The sequence below is a fragment of the Podarcis liolepis genome (genome assembly GCF_965112155.1).
Source record: "Podarcis liolepis genome assembly, chromosome: 11".
Taxonomy (NCBI): Eukaryota; Metazoa; Chordata; class Lepidosauria; order Squamata; family Lacertidae; genus Podarcis; species Podarcis liolepis.
In genome coordinates this window covers 6,720,281-6,743,636 of record NC_139565.1, presented here as the reverse complement: position 1 = coordinate 6,743,636, position 23,356 = coordinate 6,720,281, and the positions used below count along the sequence as shown (strand labels likewise).

Sequence of the window (23,356 nt, the reverse complement as noted above, 5' to 3'; positions counted from 1 at the left end):
CATGACCCAGAAAGCTGTCTGTGGACAAATGCTGGCTCCCTCGGCCTTACAGTGAGATGAGCGCCGCAACACCATAGTCGCCTTTGACTGGGCGGTTAAGTCCAGGGGTCCTTTATCTTTTATCTCTACAGTATTACCTAACTGGGAAATCATATTTGTTCCCCTTCTATTAAAGTTGTTTTAAGAAACTGACATAGTTCCAGCCATCATGGTTTCTTACCTGTAAGATGTTTCTTATCAGTTCATTTTGACATTGCAGTGTTTAAAGCAAAAGTGACAGAGACATTGCTAAGATGCTTGATCCAGGAATGCAAGTAACTATGACAATTTACTCCTTCCTCAGTTGTTCTGCCTGTTCATGTAGCGACCTCATCCTTTTTCTTATCCCATCTCTATCTGCACATTCCCTTCGTCCCCTCCCAGTTCTAAACCTAAATAGTATCCCACCCCCCATTCTACCATGATGCAAATCCGAAAATGCTTTGGAGATTCAGTTTAGTAGTCTAAGGGATTCCCAATTATCATCAAAATGCTAAATAATTGTGGGATGCTGGATTAAACACATATACTTGCCTCAGCAAAATATTACATTTCCCTTACTTTCAATTTGGAAATGGAGTGATTTTTACTTGTCTGAACATACCCCATACTCTAAATTTTAAATAAATTTATGAGAAAAACATTACCAGCTACATATTTTAGAAAAGCACCAGACTATAGACATGCACAAATATCTACAAATTTCAGAGAAACAAAATAAATCATAGCATAAGAATGATACATCAATGGATTCTATTTCTGGTTAGACTTTCACTGATGAAGGACTAGGTGGATGCTACATACATTTACAAAAAATGCAAGACACAATGGTAATGAATTATAAAACTTTATTGGCCTGTTAAAAAGAAGTTTAGAAATTTCAGCAAGTACAGTCTGTCCATATTGTCAAGATCGTGCTTTGAAATAAAATCAGTGATTGTCAATTATTTACAAGAAATGTATATAAATATATAATTCCTTTTAAGATGAATTGCAGGCAGAGTATCTAAAGTTTCACATTGTTGATGGATTACAGCAAATGATGGGAATTTTCCTCTTACTCAAATGGAAGTACAACCTGTATCTAGTACTGTTCCAGTGAGGTTCCACTGCTACAATAGGACTTCTGTTTCCTTCCTCCAACCCCAACTCAAACCACCCTACTCCAGAGGGTCTTCCAATCCTCTAGAGCTAATTTTGAGGGTCCGTGGGGGGACGACAGGAGAGAAAAAGGAAGTTCTGTTGTGCACACAGAAGTCCCTTGCAACAGCTGGGCTGCAGCACTGGATACAATCCTATGGTCCAAAAGAAATGGTGCCTTCTAATAGCAGCTATATTAAAGCTTTGATGTGATTTAATTAAATTGTAAACATATTTACATTATGCATATGTCAGGGATCATAGGTGTTTAGATTTGATCTAAACTCAAATCAATTAAGTGCTGAATATGTCAGCATCAGCTTGTTCCGGCTAGAGGAATAAATCCTGCTATTCTTCCTCTGTAAGGCACAGTACTGTATGAATGGGCTAGCAAAATATTGCTCACATTAAACCATAGCTAAAAATCAACAATGGTTTAGCGTGAATGTGCAGTTGGTAGACACAGCTGAAAATTTCTCACTGTGCTCCTCCCTGCCTCTTGTGATGTCCAAACCTGGGCTTGTGCAGGAAGCCAAGGATAAAAAATTATGTTCCCACTTGTTTCTTTGGAGAGAAACAAGCTAGGCTTTGGACATTATGACAAGCCAGACTCTGGCTTGTTTCCTGGTAGTGGGGAGGCATGAGGAAGAAGTGCAGTGAAATTTTTTCATTCATATTAAACTGTACCTTGTTCAATGAGACATATGAACCAGGCGACTGGCATCTCATGACTGGATAGCTTCACTGGTCAAAATCTCCAAACCACTTACTTAAGAGTAGTGACCCTAAAGTCAGTGTGACTTTTCTAAGATAAGTGCTTGGAGGATTTCAACTAATGATACACAGGAGAGCAGGACTTTCAGGAGAACATTATTTCACTTCTACGATAGGAATCTAAATGGGTGGTATTGTGGGAGACTTCAAGTTTACACCCCCCCAAACTCACATGGAAGCAATCATTTAATTAGAGGTCAGAACAATCCAAATTCTGCCTGGATTGACCCCTGCACTGCGGGCATAGTCGCCAGGGGGGAAGATTATGGGGAGAGGGGAACTAGGCTCTGCTCAAGAAGATGGGGAATAGCTTAGGATCCAGTGGGCCTGTGGTCAGTTCTGTTGTGCCCAGTGGCGTAGCGTGGGGGGTGCAGGGGGGGCCGGCCGCACCGGGCGCAACATCTGGGGCTTAGGGTTAGGGGGTGCAAATCCACGAGTTAGGGGGCGCAAATCCACGGGTTAGGGGGCGCAAATCCACGGGTTAGGGGGCGCAAATTACTTGCTTTGCCCCGGGTGCTGACAACCCACGCTACGCCACTGGTTCAATTCTAGGCCTCAATTCTAGGCCCTATGTTGGTTATCCTGCGGAAGACCTTAAGGTCCACAAATGACAGCACTTTGGAGGTCCCAAGTCACAAGGTTGTTAGATTGGTCTCAACTAGGGCCAGGGCCTTTTCAGTACGGGCCCCGACTTGGTGGAACGCTCTGTCACAAGAGACTAGGGCCCTGCGGGACTTTACATCTTTCCGCAGGGCCTGCAAGACAGAGCTGTTCTGCCTGGCCTTTGGTTTGGACTCAGTCTGACCCTTATGTTTCCCTCCCCTTCTGGTTTTGATCTATGGGCTACTATTAAAATGAGGCTGCATTTTAAATTATATGTTTAACCTGTATTTTAAATTGCCCCCCATTATGTTTTTATTGTAATTTTACTGATGTTAGCTGCCCTGAGCCCGGCTCTGGCCAGGGAGGGCAGGGTATAAATAAAAATTGATTAATTATTATTATTATTATTATTATTATTATTATTATTATTATTATTATTACCAGTGGAAACATTGCGGGTGGTAGCAGCCCTGCCATGCTGCTTTCTTTAGATGCAATGGAGCCCCCATGGCAGCAGAGCTTCCCCACCTCCCAGGCCACCAATGACTTTGTGACACTTATGTGAAGGCCGCTTTAACATCACTTCACATGGAAATGCTTACTGAAGTGGTCAGGTAATTTCTTTCACGCCAGCAGATGGGTCCTTCTGGTGAATCCTAACTCTCCCCAGTAGCACCAACTTAGTAGCCTACAATCTAAAACCGGGAACCCAAGAAGAACTACAGTGGTGCCCCGCAAGACGAATGCCTCGCAAGACAGAAAACTCGCTAGACGAAAGAGTTTTCCATTTTGGAGGTGCTTCGCAAAACGAATTTCCTAAGGGCTTGCTTCGCAAGACGACAATGTCTTGTGAGTTCCTGCTGGTTTTTTTTCCCTTCCCCCCCTTTTTCTAAGCCGCTAAGCCGCTTATCAGCTGATCCGATCAGCAGATAAGCCGCTAAAAGCAGCTAAAAGCCGCTAATAGCGCTAAGCCGCTTATCAGCTGATCCAATCAGCAGATAAGCCGCTAAAAGCCTCTAATAGCGCTAATAGCGCTAATCCGCTAATCCGTCAATGGGCTTGCTTCGCAAGACGAAAAAAACCGGTAGACAAAGAGAATCACAGAACGGATTCTTTTCGTCTTGCGAGGCACCACTGTAGTTTGGGACTGTTTTTCACTCCACTTGATGAAGGTAAGATTCATATTCTGCCTTTTCCAGAACAGTCCTGTTTAATCCACACAATTTACGTAATTACACAAGTTCATTTTTTCTCTTTATTTTTTAAAATGCTAAATGAAAATGGTCACAATTCAGCTTAATGTGTCAGCTTTACTCTGTTATTTGCTAAGAACGGTTCTAGTAACTAAAGAATGAAAATGAGTCAAAGCTTGAGCTATATAGTTGGACAGTAGTTAGCTATATTGCACGAGGAAACCCAAATTATAACATGATAAAATGTAAGCAACGCATACAAATTAATTTCTAGGAAATTTAAAGGCGGGCAGCTACCCCTTTTAAATGGTGACATTCCTTGTGAACTTTATGTTATGGAACACTAACGTGTCTGTGGTTAAGTGTGCATTCAGGGCTTGATCAAATATATACACTCTACACAAGGTACCGTGTTCTAGCCATGCATGCCAATAGCAGAACTCCCAACAGAATTCAGCAAGAAAGGATAAAGTTTTATTACAGACCTGAAGCTGCTCAACCTAAGTAAGTGAATAGTTTCTGAACATGATAGTAGTTTCAGATTCTGGTTCTTAACACCGCCCTCCCCCAGGAAGAGCCAAGGACTGATTTTTAATGTATGCTGCAATTAGCCAGCATGACAGTTAGCTAGGCACAACTGCTGGCAATAAAAATACACTATTCAGGTTTTATCAATGTGTAAAACAGACTTTCAGCATTCTACAAACCCTTTTTACCGCCTAGCAAGATACTATTAATACCACTTTAGCAATGAAAGCTACGCCTTTAACTATTTTAATGGCCCTGGCTGATTTCTTGGGATGATTTTCACTGTGGTTTAAGGGGTCAGTAATTGTATAATTAACCATGATCTTTGTAAACTCAACACTATTTGGACAGATTAAAATATCTAGAGTGACAGGCAGGGTCATTAGTAATCCAAATGAAATAAGCATACTGCAAGTTCCAACTTCAAAATTTGGCTTCAGTAAGCTTTATCTGCTCCCATATTGGAAAGGAAATCGGCAAGCAAAGCATGGCCTATTTCATTATTTAAGCCTGGCTACTGCCAAAACACAAACAGCAAATAGCCATGTGCTGTAATCCATAACACATTGTGAGTAACTATAGCATGAACAGTGCATTGGGTGGCTAATGTGGAATACAAAAATACCCAGATTATCCTATATTGCCTGTGTGCATATATAAATTGGTGGTGCACAAATCAATTCTGTTTTATCAAAATAAATGCCTTGATTACATAGAATCCAAAATAATCTGTCAGTACACGTAGAGCTATCCCAAAATCGTACCTGTGTACCTTAAAGTTGAACTGCAAAATACTACAAGAATGTTTTATAGAAATACTGATAAAGATCCTAAACCTATTATGTGACAAGAAGTGTGTTTGGAAACTTCTTTAAAGAATGGAAAATTGAGAATATTTTGAAGTTTGGCAATTCTCAGTTTGGTATTTAAGATATCCGTCTATTAATGTTTTTTACACACATGAAACTTTGCAGCTTGGATGAGGCTGGAATAAGCTAAATAGAGCATTTGTTTTGTTGACCACCTTTTGTTTAATGGTTTTCAGTCCATTAACAGCAAATCTAAGTTCATACCAATCAGGAGAAAGAATCAGTCTCATTCCCAGAGGTGCATAAGGGAATTATATTGGAGATGACAAAGGACTGGCAGGATTAGGCAATGAGATGTTAGACACTTATTCTATGCTCCTTTGCTGCACAGAACACTTCTCCTTTGAGAATGAAACCTCTTGGGCAACTGCCCCAGAACCCACCATGCTTTTTTATATTTAAAAGAGCAGGCTGTGATATAGGGAGAGTTATGCCACTTTTCAGAGCTGAAGTCTGAAAAGGGTTCCTTCTGTCTCAGATGCCACCACAGCACCTAGGCATATGTCTGCCCCCTACCCTCCTTCAAAAAAGAGAAACAGGATATATATATATGCGGCAACCTAAGTGTTTAAGGGTGGTAATGCTGTATGAGCGTAATGGCAATAGTACTGCTGTTGGGTTCAAGACCTAGAAGACCATGGAAGTACTTGAACTGCACATACAGCAATTTAGGATATTTTATTTAATGGTAGCAGTGGTGGAGAGTCATATAACGTTTCCTGACTAACCGATTTCTTGAGAATAGCAAAGAGTGATCTTTGAACATGAGATGGCACACTGCTAAACAATGCCTTAACTGCAACATGTTAAGAGGCAATTTTTACAGCTTCTTTTCTCTCCAGAGACACCGGCCCATGCTAAAGACTACTTACATTGAGAAAGCTTTGTGGAGCTACTTTTTATTGGTTTTAGAATGTTTGATCAAAGTCCTGCAAACATGCAAGTGCTCAGGTTTTAAGTGAGCAATTGCGCCATTGGTATGAATGTTATAATTCAAAGGCTGGAATATAAGAATCTGTAAAATGAGGACATAAAACATTTTAACTTTTTTTAGTACACAAAGTATTTGCAGTTCACCTTTAATAAATATTATCTATAAAATTAATTCTCTTTCCAGCTAAGTTCAGGCAAACAATCGAATTGAAATAATACTGTGGAACTTTGCTAAAATGCCACTTTGTGAGCAGGATCGTTGCTACGGAATACAACAGTTTATTTTTGTGCTTTCTTTATAGCTGCCTGGGGCTGATTTTGAAATGAAGTTGCCAAAACAGTGCATACTTCCAGAGTCCTCCAAACATAACTCATCTCTACAAGAGAGGTCCAAGGAGCGTAGCAATTGACAGCACAACAACATGTCCACTGCCTAGTGAGAAGCACATAGATTCAACACGCCCCCTCTCTTTTTTTCCTTATTTCATTTACCCATCCAGTGGGATCTTATGAAACAAAACAGAACCTAAAAGAAACAAAATAAACATATGAGAAATCAGGCTTATAACAGTCAAACAAAATTAACACAATGAATCAACATAAATATTTTTTAAAGAATCAAATAAATATGGAATGCATTTAACAAAACACATGACATGACCATAAAGGGGGGGGGGGGAAATGTGCTTGACGCTTAAGAAAAAATATATTTTGACATGATTTGCATGCATGGATTTCTCTTCTTTTTCCCTTTAAAAGGCATTTACTATTTAGTGTATGGTTATATATGCATTGTGTGAACAAATAAAATATTCAAAATAGAAAGCAATGTAATATGAGCAGAACAAATATGATCCTTGGTTGCGGACATGGATGCCACAATTCAGAACCACATACAACTGTGTCTGGCTCAAATGTTCAGGTCAAGGCACCACCACAATAACCAGGTTTCAGGGGGAACTCACAGGAACTCAGTTCTGGCACCTCTCAGGTGGGCACCATTGCCATCATAAGAGAACCAGGGGAGCAGTCATGGTGAGTTCCAGCACCTCTTTTTCTAGAAAAATAGCACTGACAACAACATAGCAGAAGACCAGTGCAAGTCCCTTCCCAACCACACTGCTGCATAACTTGGGCATTCCACATTAGCATCCAATCTTGAGGAGATCTGGTTTGTGTGATTTCCACCCCACAACCCCAAAGTGGGGGAAGATCACATGGATCAGAGAGCCACCCAGAAAAGAAGACAGGCCACAAAAAATAAAATAAAAATGGATGAGTGCTTATCCTGTGAAACATTCTCCAATGTGCTTCAATTGTAAAGGAGACTTTTGGAACTTCTAACTGCTCCAAAGTTTATCAATACAGGCTGTAGGGCTTTGAAGGGTGTAAACAGCAATTACTTCATTTGCATTCCACTTGATTGCTAATTTAACACCTGAGGCAACAGTACTATTTGCTGCTTCACTGTAGGTAATGACACATGTGCAAAAACAAACTAGCTTATTAGGAGCTATTTCATGTTTCCAAGGAGGTTTGCCTAAATTCCTTTTTGCTGAAACAATCACTACAACGTGGAACGAAAAGCCAACAAAAATAGAGAGAGTAAAAGGGATTTGGCTAAACCACACACAAAATTATAATCTCAGAGCAAGTGTAATCAATTTAGAACTGCCAGGATTCTGTAACGGGGCGTTCTCGTAAGCTGTTTTGAAGGAAAGGCTTTAGGACATTAAGAAGATTAATTTCATAAGGTAATATTTGCTGTAATGACAACTACTTCTGAGGAATACCACATTCACTGATGTGATTAACACTTCACTGTGATTTATTTTTAAGTGGCCCTCTTACCTCCCCAGTAAGCTACTCACATCTTGCCAGGGACAACACACAGACATGCTGCAACTTCCAGCAAACCATGGCTCATTCCAATATCTAACAGAGGAGGTATGCACACAGCATTTTGAAATGGAGTTGAAGTAGTGGGGCAATCATGAACTGTGATTTTTTTAGCAGAAGGATTTGTACTTCAGGATCACAGCTAAGCACCACTTGGAAAATCCAAGACACTGCTTAAAGCAGGACACAAGAAAGCACAAACGGTGTGCGCTTCGGAGCACTACTGACACCAACCGCCATACTGATCTTACATTTGTCCCATCAAAGTGGCTGTTATACACAAGCAGAGCTCTCACCTTTCCCAGGGGCAAAATAAAAAAATTCCTTCCAGTAGCACCTTAAAGACCAACTAAATTAGTTCTTGGTATGAGCTTTCGTGTGCATGCACACTTCTTCAGATACACAGATACTTCAGATGTGTATCTGAAGAAGTGTGCATGCACACGAAAGCTCATACCAAGAACTAATTTAGTTGTTCTTTAAGGTGCTACTGGAAGGAATTTTTTTATTTTGACTATGGCAGACCAACACGGCTACCTATCTGTAACTTTCCCAGGGGGTCAATTTTACTATCTAGCACTGCATGATTACCAGTTTAGCAGATTGTGGGGATGCTGCGGCAGCAATGATTATTGTTTTATTGTTTATTAAATTTGTACACCGCCCTTCATTCAAAGATCACATGGGGGTTCACAACTTAAAAATACAAAACGAGAACACAAAATACATAATAAAACAAAAGCAAATCACTAACCCTCCTCCCACAAACACATTTAAAAGGCCAAAGAATGTTTAATCAGCCAAGGCCTGGTCATAGAGAAACATTATCCCCTGGCACCTCAAGATATATAATGAAGGCACCAGGCGAGCCTCCCTAGGGAAAGCATTCCACAAGCAGGGGGCCACTGCAGAAAAGGTCTGTTCTCCTTTTGCTGCCCTCCAGACCTTTTGTTGAGGGGCTACATTAAGAAGGGCCTGAATCGCAGGGCCTGGGTTGGTTCATATCAGGAGAGGTGGTCTTTGAGGTATTATGGTTGTGACTTTTTAGCTTTATAGGTCAAAACCAGCACTTAAAATTGGGCCTGGAGACTAAACTGGCAGCAAGTGCAGTTGGGATAGGATTGGTGTAATATGCTCAAACCATCTTGCCCCAGTGAGCAACCTGGCCGCCAAATTCTGCTCCAGCTGAAGTTTCCAAATTGTCTTCAGAGATAGCCCCATGCATTGAAGTAATCTTGCTTATGCTGATTTCAAAAAAGCATCTCTCTCTCTCTCTCTCTCTCTCTCTCTCTCTTTCTCTCTCTCTCTCTCTCTCTCTCTCTCTCTCTCTCTCTCTCTCACACACACACACACACACACTATTTTGATTAGCAAACTGGTTAAATGCAGGTTATATGAGAATACAGCCATGTGGATTCACAGGTGATTATAAAGAGTTCTCATCAATAGTTCCTCATCAAACTGGAGGGGGGGTTGCTGCAGGGCTCTGAACATTGCCTGGCACCTCATGTTTTCCCCATCATGTGAAGGGCAGGCAAAGAATGAGTGTGTCCTTAATTGGAATGGGTTTGGAGGAGAGCGACAAAAATGGTCGGCGGTATAAAAACAAGTGCTATTAGGAAAGGGTGATGGGACTAAATATGTTTAGCCTGGAGAAGAGAAGACTGAGTGGGGCATGGTAGAACTCTTCAAATATCTAAAGAGCTGTTACACAGAAGAGAGCAAAGACTTGTTCTTTGCTACTCCAGAGGGCAAGGTTAGTGCCATGCCTGCTCCTAAGGGCTCTACAAGACAAGATGTACAAAGGGGAGGAGCACAAAATGGTGAGAATTGTCAAATGGGAAGTGAGGCCTCAAGTAAATAAAGACAGGAATAAGATGAGATCTGAGAGAAGATGAACAACACAACCAGAGGAAGAAATGGAAGAAATCAAAGTGAACAGAAAGAAAGTGAATTCTGACAGACTGAAAGACCTGTGCCAGATGGACGTGTGCCAGACGTAAATAGCAACAGTTAGCTGACATTATTTGTTAATAAATCTTCTATTGCTAAGGAACCCACAGTGGTTTGAGTTGTGTGCTTTTGGAATGCTTTGTTTTGTGCATTGTGCATTTGTTTGTATAATGGGTCATTGACTGGTTATGTGAATAGTTTGTTGTTGTTTACTTTTAAGAGATAAAGGATTATTTTCATAGACTTTGGAGTTATTGCCAATCCGCCCCTCCTCTTCTCAATTACAGAACCCTAAGGCTTTACACTAGGGCTACATCAACACCATTTAAAACACATGGCATTTAAAGTACATTTTCAATGCATAGCTTTCCCTAAAGAATTCTGGGAACTGTAGTTTGCTTAGGGTCCTGGAAAACACAGCTCTGCAAGGGTTGAACTTAAAAATCTCAGGATTTTTTTTAGAGGAAGCAACATGCTTTAAATGTATGATGTGCATATCACAAAGATCTAACGGACTTAAGTCGTAACAGGAAGGGTAGATTTTGGTTTGACATTAGGAGAAGCAGAATGGTAAGATCAGTTTGACAATGGAAACAATGATCTAGAAAGGTGGTGGGCTCTCACAGTCCAGAGGTCTTCAAGATGAGCCCGGACAGCTCTGGATTTCATGCATTACATGGCTAAATGGCCTAAAATGATCACCACGACTCTGTGATTCAAATTGGAGACGCGGAGTCTGAAAATTTTTCTGGCTTTAAAATCTGACTAAAATTGAACTCTGTTTCTGTCCCCCACTATGTTTCCTCATATATCTCAAGCATATTGGTGTTATTTGATACCCTATGCAATCTCAGCTATTTTAAACAAGATACAGACATAATCCGTAACAAGACTTGTATCTGTGACCCATTTAAACGAAGAATGATTTATTAGGAGAGAAATGAAGAATAGCTGAGTGTTAAAGGGAAGCAAAAAAAAAAAAAGAAGGAAGGATGCTGCTGCAATGTTACCTAAAAAGGAAATCTTATCAAATTTGTTCAGTTCTGATTCCAAGAAGAAAGTGAAATGAAATAATTTATCCTGTTCAGTTGCTACTTCGCAATGCTTGCTAATGTTGTCGCCTTGTTTTTATTTATTTATTTATTTTATCAGAAAGCCAGGGAATGTTCCCGCCTGGATTTCTGGAAACTGTTTCCTATGCAAAAAGAACAAGGCCGTGTATCATAATGCCAAGCAGTAGATAAATATTCAGAAAAAGCCTCTTAATCTGAAATTTCATGTGAAATTATAGCTACAGCTAATACACAAATGTCTCAGAATTCTATGAAGTCTGCCTTTTAAGCTTCCTTTAGCTATCTCTCTCTCTCTCTCTCTCTCTCTCTCTCTCTCTCTGTGTGTGTGTGTGTGTGTGTGAGAGAGAGAGAGAGAGAGAGAGAGAGAGAGAGAGAGAGAGAGGAAAGCACAAATCTCTCTCTCAGATGACTGCCTCTTAGGAAGGGTAACCTCTCTACATTTGCAAAAAAGGTTATTTTAAACTTATGACAGTGTTTCTCAAATTGTGGGACACACTGTTTTCTTAAACGTACCCACAACCTGTATGGTTTTTGTAATCACAGCTACCAGCAGCTGTGTTGAACACTGAAGACAACTGCTGTATTCTTGCCATTTTATTTTGTTAACTGGCTGGTGGGGTGAAGTGGAAATGGGAAGTGGAAAGGGCCAGATTCTGGCCAGAAGGGGAGAAAGAGGGGAGAACGCTGAGTATGAGAGCAGCACACACATCCACATAGCTATGTGTGATGGATTATGCCTCCATGCACCGACAATATAATAGAGATGAGGACAGAAAGGTGAATAGCAGTGGAAGTGAGACCTGTCCAAAACGTTAAAGAAATATGATTGTATGGTGTATGCTATAGAAGAGGCATGATTAGCAGCACAAACGCTTCTGCTTATCTTCTATGATGTGGGCTCTCCACGTACGTTACTATTCCCCACTTCCTATGCAGAATGTTCAGCTGTGAGCACGACAATCAGTAATATGCTTTAGAGCTTCTGGTTTATAGGTCAAATTTGTAGAATACTGACAGTCCGCTCCACTTTCTCTAATGGCAAAGGAAACCATACATTTAGTTATGAATCCTTTTACCTGCAGTATAACCATCCACAGGTACATTTGTACAGGATCTCACCACATTGATTGAATTTCCCAGTTTTGACTACACATGTAAGAAATAAATCTTGCCCTAAGATGAATGCAGCATCCAACAAGACACATTTAACCTATCTGCATGCAATTCTGGCTGGTTTTCTTACATGGTAGCTGAAACAAATTCTCAGTCCCAAATAACAGGTAGGAATCTAGTGTGGAGCCCTTACTGTGTAACTTTAGACAATTTCTAATGATTACACTCCATTCGCACATTAATTAATCAATGCACAGGAAGGTTAAGTGAATCATCAAACAAGGTCACATATCCTGTCAATGGGTGAGATGAGCAGAACACAAGAGTCTTGAGTCCCATTATTAGTCTTTCTTGAACTGCCCCAGACACACAACCATTGTAGAGCTATAGACACAACCTACCATAACACCACAATATCATACTAAGGCATCATTGCTGTTAACATTTTTGTCCACAATCCTCAACACAGAAATAAGTACAGTGGTACCTCGCAAGACGAATGCCTCGCAAGACAAAAAACTCGCTAGACGAAAGGTTTTTCCGTTTTCGATTTGCCTCGCAAGACGAATTTCCCTATGGGCTTGCTTCGCAAGACGAAAACGTCTTGCGACTTTGTTAAACCGTTAAAACCGTGCTTCGCAAGACGAAAAATTCGCTAGACGGCAAAACTCGCGGAACGAATTAATTTTGTCTTGCGAGGCACCACTGTATGTAAGAGACACATGTGGGTTTGTTTGTTTTTTAAAAATGCAGTTTCTTGTACAACTAATAAAAGTCACGTTCCTTATTAACTGCCAAGCCATATATTCTCAGCGTCTACAGAAACAAAGTTTATAATTTAAGGAGACAAATTGGAATAATTAATGTGATTGCTATTGATAGTGTTCATTCATATGTTTAATAGCTTAAATAATCTATCTACAAGTTCATAAAATAAAAGTGTATCTGTGTGTGAGAGAGAAATGGAATTGTACACACTTTAATTTTTGAAAAAGTGTTAACACTGATCTCAATATAAAATGAATTAGTGGGGTAGAACGTTAAGATATGACCCACAGACTCAGCATTTCTGACAGCAAAAATATGGGCAGAGTTAATAGCCTCATGCCCTGCCGGCAATGATTGCTGATTTCCTCAAACTCTTTTGCAGTGGCCTTGCCTGTAATAGGCTATTTTAGGCTACTTGACGGTGTTCTCTCCCACTGAAACCTTGAACAGCATATACATCTTCCTGGCATGAGACAGAAAGAGAAATATAAATTGTATTCAGCATTTTAATCTAGGATTTACGATGCATTTCTCAAACGCAGGGTCATTACTCTCACATTGCCCTGTGCAATGTCTAATAAGCACTTCCTTCTACGATTCTGCTTGTGTTGAAGATATAGTTCCTTGCTTTTTTATTGATTAGTGAGAATGAAGGGCATTAAAAAGACTGCAGCTTTCAAATAAACTTCCTTTCAAAACGATACGCTGGCAGGTTTTGTGCTATGAATTTACATCTCACTCACCTTGCAAATAATTGCAATGGGCTGCATCATAAAACCATCCTCTACCAATACTGAAAAAGATGGGGAGTACAGAGCTCTATGAGATCTTGTTACAGTGGCAGCTCTTGCTAAGAATAGCAAGACTGAATTAAATTCAGTTGAAATTATATTGTATTGAAGTTGTCAGAAAACTTTGCAGTGTGCTTAAAAAAAATGGTATTTTTGCTATTAATAGTGTACCTAGAAGTTTATTCTCATTATATGTAAACCTCTGCACCTACTACATCGATTCTACAAGAACCTGTTTTGTAGGACAACATTCCTGTCGAGATACAACAGGAACCCACCCTCTGCACTTTCTGGAAACATTTGGAGATGTTTTTGCTCCGACAGACTTTCCCAGCTGGATGGAAAGGTCTGGGCTCTGCCTGAGTGCCTACTTTGCACTGTTTTTAAATTCATAAACTGTTATTTTCTTTGCTGTTTTTAACACTTTTTAAAGCTGTTTTAATAGTATTTTATACCTTGAAACTTGTGTTTGGAAGGTGATAGTTAAATAAATAAATATGAACCTGCACCATGCATTTTGTAAAGAAATGGAAAATGGACACAGTGTCATTTTAGACAATTACCATGGAAATGTACAGGGGAATGAATTCAGCTAAAACCACCACTGATGTGATAAGAGATGGAAAATGAACAGGATATAATGTGTGGATGCTGTCTCCAACAGACGCCTAGTGTGGGTGCTGTCTCCAACAGACGCCTAAATCCTACACAGAATTAGCCAAGGTTTCAATGGGATTCAGCATGCTTAACTCTGCTGGATCTGAGGCTATATATGCTTAAGGAATTGAAAAACAAAACAAACCCTTGGTATATTTCCAAGTTTAACTAGATCCAAGTTAAACTCAAGAAGACTTTTCTGGAAATTCAGCCCACGTGTTCGACAAGAATGGAATGGTAATTAAATACAGTGGTGCCCCGCAAGACGAATGCCTCGCAAGACGAAAAACCCGCTAGACGAAAGGGTTTTCCGTTTTTCGATGCGCTTCGCAAGACGAATTTCCCTATGGGCTTGCTTTGCAAGACGAAAACGTCTTGCGAGTCTTGCGATATTTTTCGCTTTCCCACCCCCTTTTTCTAAGCCGCTAAACCACTAATAGCCTTTAGCCGCTAAGCCTTTAATAGCCGCTAAACCGCTAATAGCGCTAAGCCGCTAAGCCGCTAATAGGGTTGCTTCGCAAGACAAAAAAACCGCTAGACGAAGAGACTCGCGGAATGGATTATTTTCGTCTTGCGAGGCACCACTGTATTACCAAATTAATTAACATAAAATTAATTAGAGAGTTGAGCTACGTTGGACAGTAGGCTATGGGTGACTTACTACAAGGTCTACCAGGAATACCACTAAAAAGCTAAATATTAGAGACTAGGGCCCTGTGGAACTCGACATCTTTCCGCAGGGTCTGCAAGACGGAGCTGTTCCACCAGGCCTTTGGCCAAGGCACAGTCTGACTCCCTCCCTCCTTCTAGAATCTTCATAGAACTCTAACCCAACGGTTGCCATTAATTTGATTCTGAATTGATTTTAGAATGTATTTTAATTAACTGACTGTGCAATTTTATGTACACTGTGCTATTTTTACCTGTTGTTAGCCACTCTGAGCCCGGCTTTGGCCAGGGAGGGCAGGATACGAATAAATAATAATAATAATAATAATAATAATAATAATAATAATTATTATTATTATTATTATTATTATTATTATTATTATTATTATTATTAAACCAGGGCACTCTTATTTAGTGACATTTGCATTTCTGTCACCAGCATGACTAGATTTCAGCTCAGAACTCCTCATATAACTAAGTTTGCTAGCTTTTTTTAAAACAACAACAAACCAGTCCAGTCTGCCAGTAGTCTGCCATTAGAAACATAGAAAGCTGACATAATACCAGGAAACACTATTTGAATTGTCTTTTATGCATGATGGAAGCTGCTTTCTGAGAGTATGGCCCTAAAAGGCAGTCTAAAAATAAGTATTTGCCCATCCAGCCCCGCACTGTTTACTCTATGAGGCAAAAGTTCTCCTGGGTCTGATGCCAATGTCTTTCCCATCGTTTGGAACCCACAAACTTCCTAACTGGAGACATTAGAGATTAAAGTTGAGGTTTTTGAATGCAAAGTATATATACTCTGCCACCCCTCATCTATGACCCTTTCCCTCTTTTTAATCGCATTAAAAAGATTCCAAGAAAATTTCCATACCCAGAAAGGAAAGGAGCAGAGCTGCTTTCCCTCACAGCTTTCACATACTGAAATGGTCTCATGAGTCAGTCCTCCTTATACTGAATCAGACCAGTGGTCCATCTAGTTCCGTAATGTCTATGCTGACTGACAGTGGCTCTACGGTCACTGTAGATGTTGAGACCTTATGACCATAGAATCTGGGACCTTTTGCATGCACATCAGATTATCTACTACTGAACTACAGCCCTGACGTAAGGGGCTTATAAGCTATGTGCTTATTGTAAAAGGTAAAGGTACCCCTGCCCGTACGGGCCAGTCGTGTCCGTCTCTAGGGTTGTGCGCCCATCTCACTTAAGAGGCCGGGGGCCAGTGCTGTCCGGAGACACTTCTGGGTCACGTGGCCAGCGTGACGAAGCTGCTCTGGCGAGCCTGCACCAGCGCAGCACACGGAAACGCCGTTTACCTTCCCGCTATAAAGCGGTACCTATTTATCTACTTGCACTTAAGGGTGCTTTTGAACTGCTAGGTGGGCAGGAGCTGGGACCGAACGACGGGAGCTCACCCCGCCGCGGGGATTCGAACCGCTGACCATACGATCGGCAAGTCCTAGGCGCTGAGGTTTTACCCACAGCGCCACCCGCGTCCCAATAAGCACCCGCGTGCTTATTGTACATCTATGCATTTTGATTATGTATTAGGATTTATCATATTGTAAACTGTGCATAGTAAGTGACCTATAATTAGAATGAACATATAAATACATGTTGATGTCACCAGTCAATTTGCAAAGTACTGAAGCAGTTTTGTGAATGGTTCAATGGGTCTTTGGAATGAGACTCAAAGAGTCCTAAGAAATCTTCAAACTTTTGGCCAAACAAAGGTATGATTAGAGAATATTTCTTCAGAGGCTTAAAGGGAGAAGGCAACTTAACATACACATCCCTGGAGCTTTGTTATTTAATTTTAAGTGCTGTGGGAAATCTGTGCCAGTGCTGTGGCACATATCAGAGCGTCCATAAAACTCTGGGCTGGAGTCACCAGATATAACAATATGTTCTACTGAACTTCTTCATTTCTCAAATTGGAGAAAGGTAATATTCCTCCTTATCCTCCAATTGCTATGTCTCTTAGGATGGATGGATGTGAAACTAAAATGACCAATGAAATATATGGGACCACACAACACAATAATGGTAAGAATGTTTTGCGCTAAGACTACTACTATGATGGAATCATTTCATAGTATATCCATTTTTAATAAGAAAAATGGATTTTAGTCTTTATCTCTGGTCCATGAGCTATGAGTCTATACAACTAATGGTCTCACCTTCATTATCGCAGTCTTGCAATGACAGCCACATGTGGTCTACCAGACCAACTTGTTTAAATTCAACTGCAACGAGATGCACTGGCATTAATGCAACAGAAAAGGGTGTTGATCAAGCTCAACATAACTTAAGGTCATTTAACACATTCCATTGCTCACACCAGCACCACTCACTCCAGTTTAACAGTCTGCACCTAAACTATTTATTCATAAGAACCTCCCTCCAGAGGGTGTTTATTTACTACAAAGAAACTGAAGGAGATCTCTGCATATTCTTCTATGTCATGAACAGCCACCTCTCTGGCGGGAAAGAGGTGGGAAGCACACATAAAGCTAGACAAGATGCAATTAACCTACATGCTTTTTGTTATGTAAAAAAGCAACTGAGGGTAAGACTGAGCAGGCTCAGGGTCATTTGAGATGAGGCAAAGAGTTTTAGCAGGTGGCTTTTGTAGAGGCTGTGACAGGGAAATAAATAGCTATATTTCCCTTCCCCACTCAATATCCAAAGCTGCCAAGGCTTCCCCTTGGCCGATATTTACATAACAAGAAACTCGCAGTTTAATTGCATTGATGCAGTTAATGTTACATCTAGTTTAGACCTGATAGAAGGGCAGGAAAAGACAGGGCTGAGATTACTAAATTTTAGCAGATAGTTGTAATTCTGAATTAACTGACTGATTATTATTATTTTTAAAAATGTAAGTGTTTGTATGTGCATGCCATAAAAATGCAAATAACCTGTCTGGTTTCCCCCCCCCCAACCACCCTGATTGCCTTGTTGCTAATTGTGGCCTGGATCCAAAAAGCCATTTCAGGTGCACAAAAGGGCTTAGGGCAGGGGTGCCCAAACATTTTTCAAAGAGGGCCAGATTTGATGGAAGTGAACATGCATGAGGGCCGACCAAAGTTGAGCTTTCTTTTAGGATTGAAGAGCTTTTAGGGGGATGTCCCCCCCCCCAGGTTTATTGACCTTTTTAAAGGATTTGACAGCAATAAATGAATGAACTGCCACAGGAGCCTGATAAAACCGGCCGGAGGGCCGAATTGGGCCCCAAAGCAGACTTTGAATATGCCTGCCTTAAGAACTAGCACAAAATAACCCATATATAAAACACAGTACTTGTTGCTTCTTGTTATATGTTACACACACACACACACACACACATACAACACGGTACTTGTTGGTTCTAGCTCCTGAAAGCTCTATCTTAAAAGACCTCCAACCCCTTTGCCACCATCTATTTCCCGAATTCTTCCGTTGTCCCCCTGTTGTTGTCTTTTTATAATATAGCATTCATCAAGAATACAAACAAGAAGTAATGGATACCGGTCACCAGCTACAAAGCGAAATGAGGTGGAAAATAATAGCAGCATGCTAAAATTGTACTTTGGCTTCAGGATCAGTGCTACAAACTTTTCTGTTTGTTTGTTTTTTGGAGGGGGGGGGAAAGCTGCACCCTACTTTGCTAAATTCCGACTTATGCTCGTGAGGGAGGTTATAATCCCAACGACACCAGCCCCATATTTTTTTCCACCTCTCTGACTTCCTCCTCTTATCATCGGGGGAGGCAGCCTCGCCTGCACAATAAGCGATAAAAAGAAGGGTGCTGCTGCTGCTGGGCTTTTCTTCGTGGGCTTTCTGCTGAGGGGCGGGGCGGGCAAGGCAGAGAGCGCTCTGCACATGCTCAGGAGACCCCTTAGCCCACAATAAACACCCTCCCCCCGGACCCTGAGGAGGCAGCCCAGCCTCTCTTGGCGGCTCCCCACCTGCGCCGCTCCCGGACGAGGCTCCGCCGTTCTCCTCCACAGGCATCGCACCGCCGCTTCCGACTCGCGCCGGGTTTCGAACGCCTCGCGGCGCTTCCGGCGGAGTGGGCGGGGGAGGGGGGAAACCGCGCGCTTTCCAAATATCGCGAGATAAAAGCGGCGGCTTCGCGTGAAACTGCGGAAACAACAAATCCCTAGACTGGTGGCCGGCGGCAGCTACACGGGCCACACGACGAGGTCTGGCGGGCCGGATTTGGCCCGCGGGCCTTGTGTTTGACACCCGTGGCTTAGGGCATACCCACAATGATTTTTTAGTCCCACACCAAATCAGAAACCAGTTTTTAAACTGCTCTCTGCTTCAAAAAAGAGCTGCTCTTTGAGAAGCACAAATTCAAAGATCCCTCTGGCACAGAGAATTGACCATGCAGTTCTTTGGATCCAGGTCTATGCTTGCACACACCAATTTCAGTCCTGTTTCAGTCCTGTTTAGATGGGAAGTGAGTTTGTGTGTTTCATTGTAAATGAATGTTTTAGAATTTCTATTTAGATCCAGCATTTGTCAGCTTCTACTCCAGAGGACTCAGAAGTAGGTCAGTAAGTCAGGGCAAAAATTCATGGCTGGAACATCCCTCTTGTCTTAACTGCTTTCTGCAAGGGGGGGGGGTTGCAGCTGGGTAAATGGAGTAACTTCCAGCTACTCATCGAGAGGAAGATAGTAGAGGAAACCAGTACCAGTTCCTTCTGAAATTAAAGGCAGTGTGCTAAAGTTAAACTAAGTTTGTGCAGAAGTAGTAAAAGACTGTGTCATTTTTTCTTTTGTTATGGAGGGAGGAGTAGGAACTGACTGGGTGGGTATGCATGGACAGGAAAAGTACTCTGTGAGCACGTATTCTTATCTATAAACGGCTGAGGAGACTGGGTGGGATGCATAATTGTGACTAAACTTGGAATCAGATCAGGGGAAACCAAGACTTTGCTCAGAACAGATTGAAACCTGCCCTACTTTATACAACAGCTTTGAGTCCAGTGATTCCATTTCTCTTAACCTTAAATGACATGGCATCTTTCATGGCATTCAGGCAGCAAGTAAGGGCATGTTTTTGTACATGTGGGCACAGTCTGTATATCTGCATTATTAGGGTCAATGTAACATGTGAGCTGATAGCTCATAGATGTCAGCCACAGTTGGGGAACAGTTCGCATGCAGAAGGTTCCAGATTCGGTTCCTGGCATCTCCAGGTAGGCTGGGAAAACTTTTAACCCAGGTGTGATGGTGTCAGTTGAGTGTAAACATTACTGAGGTAGATGGTCTGACTTGGGATATGGCAGCTTCTTATTGGCCAAATCTTAATTTCAATTTAGTGCAACAAAATGTGTTTCTGTGTATGTAAACTCTGTATTAATCATGCCACTATCACAGAGCTGCAGTGTGTACCATCCTACATAAATGAAGAATGAAACTAGAGACAGGCTGGCCACATAATATTTTGCAATGGGAACTTCAGCAACAACTGTTAACTCCTGATGCAAACTAGTGGTTAGTTAATGCGCACTGTGGGGAGAGATGGGGAGAAATTCGATTCAGTTCTCATCTGAAGGTGAATTGACCTAATTTAAACTTTCTGAAACAACATGTAAACTGAAATACAAAATTCACTCAAAACCACACTTCTCTGAATTTCACAGTGCAGTTCTCCACCAAGTAATGCGTACAAAAATGCATAAACTGAGGTAAAGTGTCCATAAAAATGTAACTAATGAAGAAAATAACATTCAAAATGCACTATATTAACGGAATTTGTTTTTCAAATGTGTGTGTATTAGACAAAATTGCATGCAAATACGTGTATGTTAGGAGAAATTCACACAAACATGCTGATGAATTTTTATGAGGATTTTTAAAACAAAACTTGCAAACTGCTGTAGAAATGCGGAGAACTGAACTTAAAATTGGAAAAATGGGAAACTGAAATTGATAGATTACCTATCCCTAACCACGAGCAATGCATTTATATAGCACTGATCAAGCATTACCTTCTCCATCCAACCCTCTGCATTTTAATAGCCATTCAGGTTGACAAGCCTTTTGTATAGCATTATTTGGAGGCTGACAAGGCAAGGAGTGGAATCCCAGCCCATTGCAATGCATTTCTGTGGCCATCTGGAAACTCTGTTGATTTTTATGCAAATGAGGATGGCTGTGACAGGTTTGGGTCAGAGGAAGCAATTGAGGAGAATCCAAAATGCTGGATGGAACGGCCATTCAAAATTGGGCTGATTGACATGGCCGGCATTAAAGCCTACAAATGTCTTAGGACTGACAACGTGTGCCAGGGCATTCCCATGGTCGTTTATGAAAAGCAGGCTTTATTATGAGACTATTTGCCTAAATTACCACCTTCTCCCTTACCAGCCTGTTTGCTGCCGAAGATCTACCCGAGAGGCCCTTTTCTATATGCTACTGTAGTTGAAGTATGGCTGCTGGGGAGTAGAGAGGGGCCTGGCAAGAAAACTGTTTTTTATGTTTAAGCCTTTTCTAAAAAGATGGCTCCATTTGCTCAGCTTTCTGGGTAAATCAGCTCATGAGAATGTAGTTTTCTCTCTCACTAATAGCAGATGCACCTGTGTTATCTCACTATCCCAGGTTTTCAAGTCTATCCCACTGCCTTGCTAATTAAAGTTAAATTATTTCTTCAGCTGTGCAGTCGCACACATACTCTTAGACTCTAGGTTCTGGAAAGCTACAACCTATGCACTTTCTAATTGGCTACGAAGACACTGGAATATTGTTAGGCAAAATCCTAGAAGTACTGTATATTCCTCTGTAGGGTGCAGGGTGGGATAGCCTAAATGTATTAGTTGGGCTCCTGGTGATTCATACAGGTCATAGTTCAGTTCTCCATCTCAACAGATTCCTACGGCCATTTGGTAACACACTTCATTGACATAGAAGGCAGCAATGCCTGTAGCTGATTCAACAGAGCTAAGCTGTCCTAATGCATTCTTATGGCCATTTGACAACTCAATTTTTATGCATATGAGGGTAGATGTTGGGTACAGCAGGGCAGGCCTTAAAAACCTCTGGATGAGCAAGCAACCACCTTTGATTTAATGCTTTCCAATGGCTATTCAGAAATACATTGTGTTTCCATGGCCATTCATTTAGTGTATCCCAAGAAACACAGGGAGAGAAGGCAATAGAAATGGATTTTTCTATTAGTGGCTTTTTATGAACAACATTAAATCAGTATTACATACATGAAACCTGCTTAAACTGTAAGTATAATGTCACAGGGATTAATAAAACTGAACAGCATACGGTCCCTGACTGATGTAGTCTTATGAGCCACTACAAATTTGGATCTGCTATATTTAACAGCTATTGATTACTTGTGCCCTTGATATATGATAAAGCCAAATGCTAGCAGTCAATTCTAAAATATTTCTAATGCCAGTATTATATAACATATTCAATCACCATAGATAGGTTCCTTCCCCTTTCCATTGCTTATGTTTTTACCTTGTCTAAATATCTGATGCATCTTCAAATGCCTCCTATATTCTTCTCAGATTTGGAAGCCTAACATGAAAAATTCACCCTATCTAGTGCCCTAGTTTCTAAAACAAATGTTAAATTAAGATACCTAGTTACACAGACATGTCTATTCCTCTTTTGTTTTTGGACATCTCACATACTGAATGCTTTCTTACTTCCATATAAACAATCCACATTTATTTGTCTGTTTTTACTGGAAGGCATCTGAATTATTCAACTGGTTTACACCTGCAAAATAAATGTAATTTGCAAGCTCATAGGATGAAGGCAGTATCTACATGATTTAAATAGCCAAGGTATTGATCATCCTTAAAGTCAAACTCCAAGTTCTTTCTATTTCCCCTTTCTGTGCAACTGAAAGCAGGATCTGAGCAACTGGTGTTCAGAGGCTTACTGTCTCTGACAGTGAAAGGAGAACATAGCCTTATCCTCCTTCAATTTATAATCTCATGGAGTGAGACAATCTATGAGAATCTGCAAAGAGAAAGTGGAAGGTGGAAGAAGGGACAAGGATTCCCCTCTCTCCACTGGTTCCATTCCCAATCCCCCCCCAAAAAAGTGTGAATCAAAATTTAGTTACATGCATTCATTTTGTGACAATCATTCTAACGGGAGCCAGTAAATTAAAAAGAGGTGGACTAGAAAGATGCAACTGTACTAGTATTTAATAAGAATCATGTATGGCGACTGCTATCAGAGGTGGAAATATCCCATTCTCCCACTAAAGCAATGCCCCATTATTAGGTCAAGGGAATGCAAGTCAGGGTTTAGGTTAGCAAGTCAGGGTTTAACTGGCTAAAGGGTCATCACTTTCAGATTTTTCAACTAGTACACTTGCAGCC

General features: G+C 41.0%; 1 protein-coding gene across 2 annotated transcripts in view; it reads right to left on the bottom strand.

Annotated features, from left to right (window-relative positions):
- Positions 1-23,356, bottom strand: part of NTRK2 (neurotrophic receptor tyrosine kinase 2) — a 174,721-nt gene that overhangs the window by 68,289 nt on the left and 83,076 nt on the right. The window contains exon 14 of one of the 2 annotated variants that reach the window (XM_083464832.1): positions 17,189-17,254. The exons of the other annotated variant lie outside the window; for it this stretch is intronic. Coding sequence (XP_083320958.1) covers positions 17,189-17,254 — 66 coding nt within the window. The remainder of the gene's footprint in view (positions 1-17,188; positions 17,255-23,356) is intronic. 2 annotated transcript variants of the gene reach the window in all.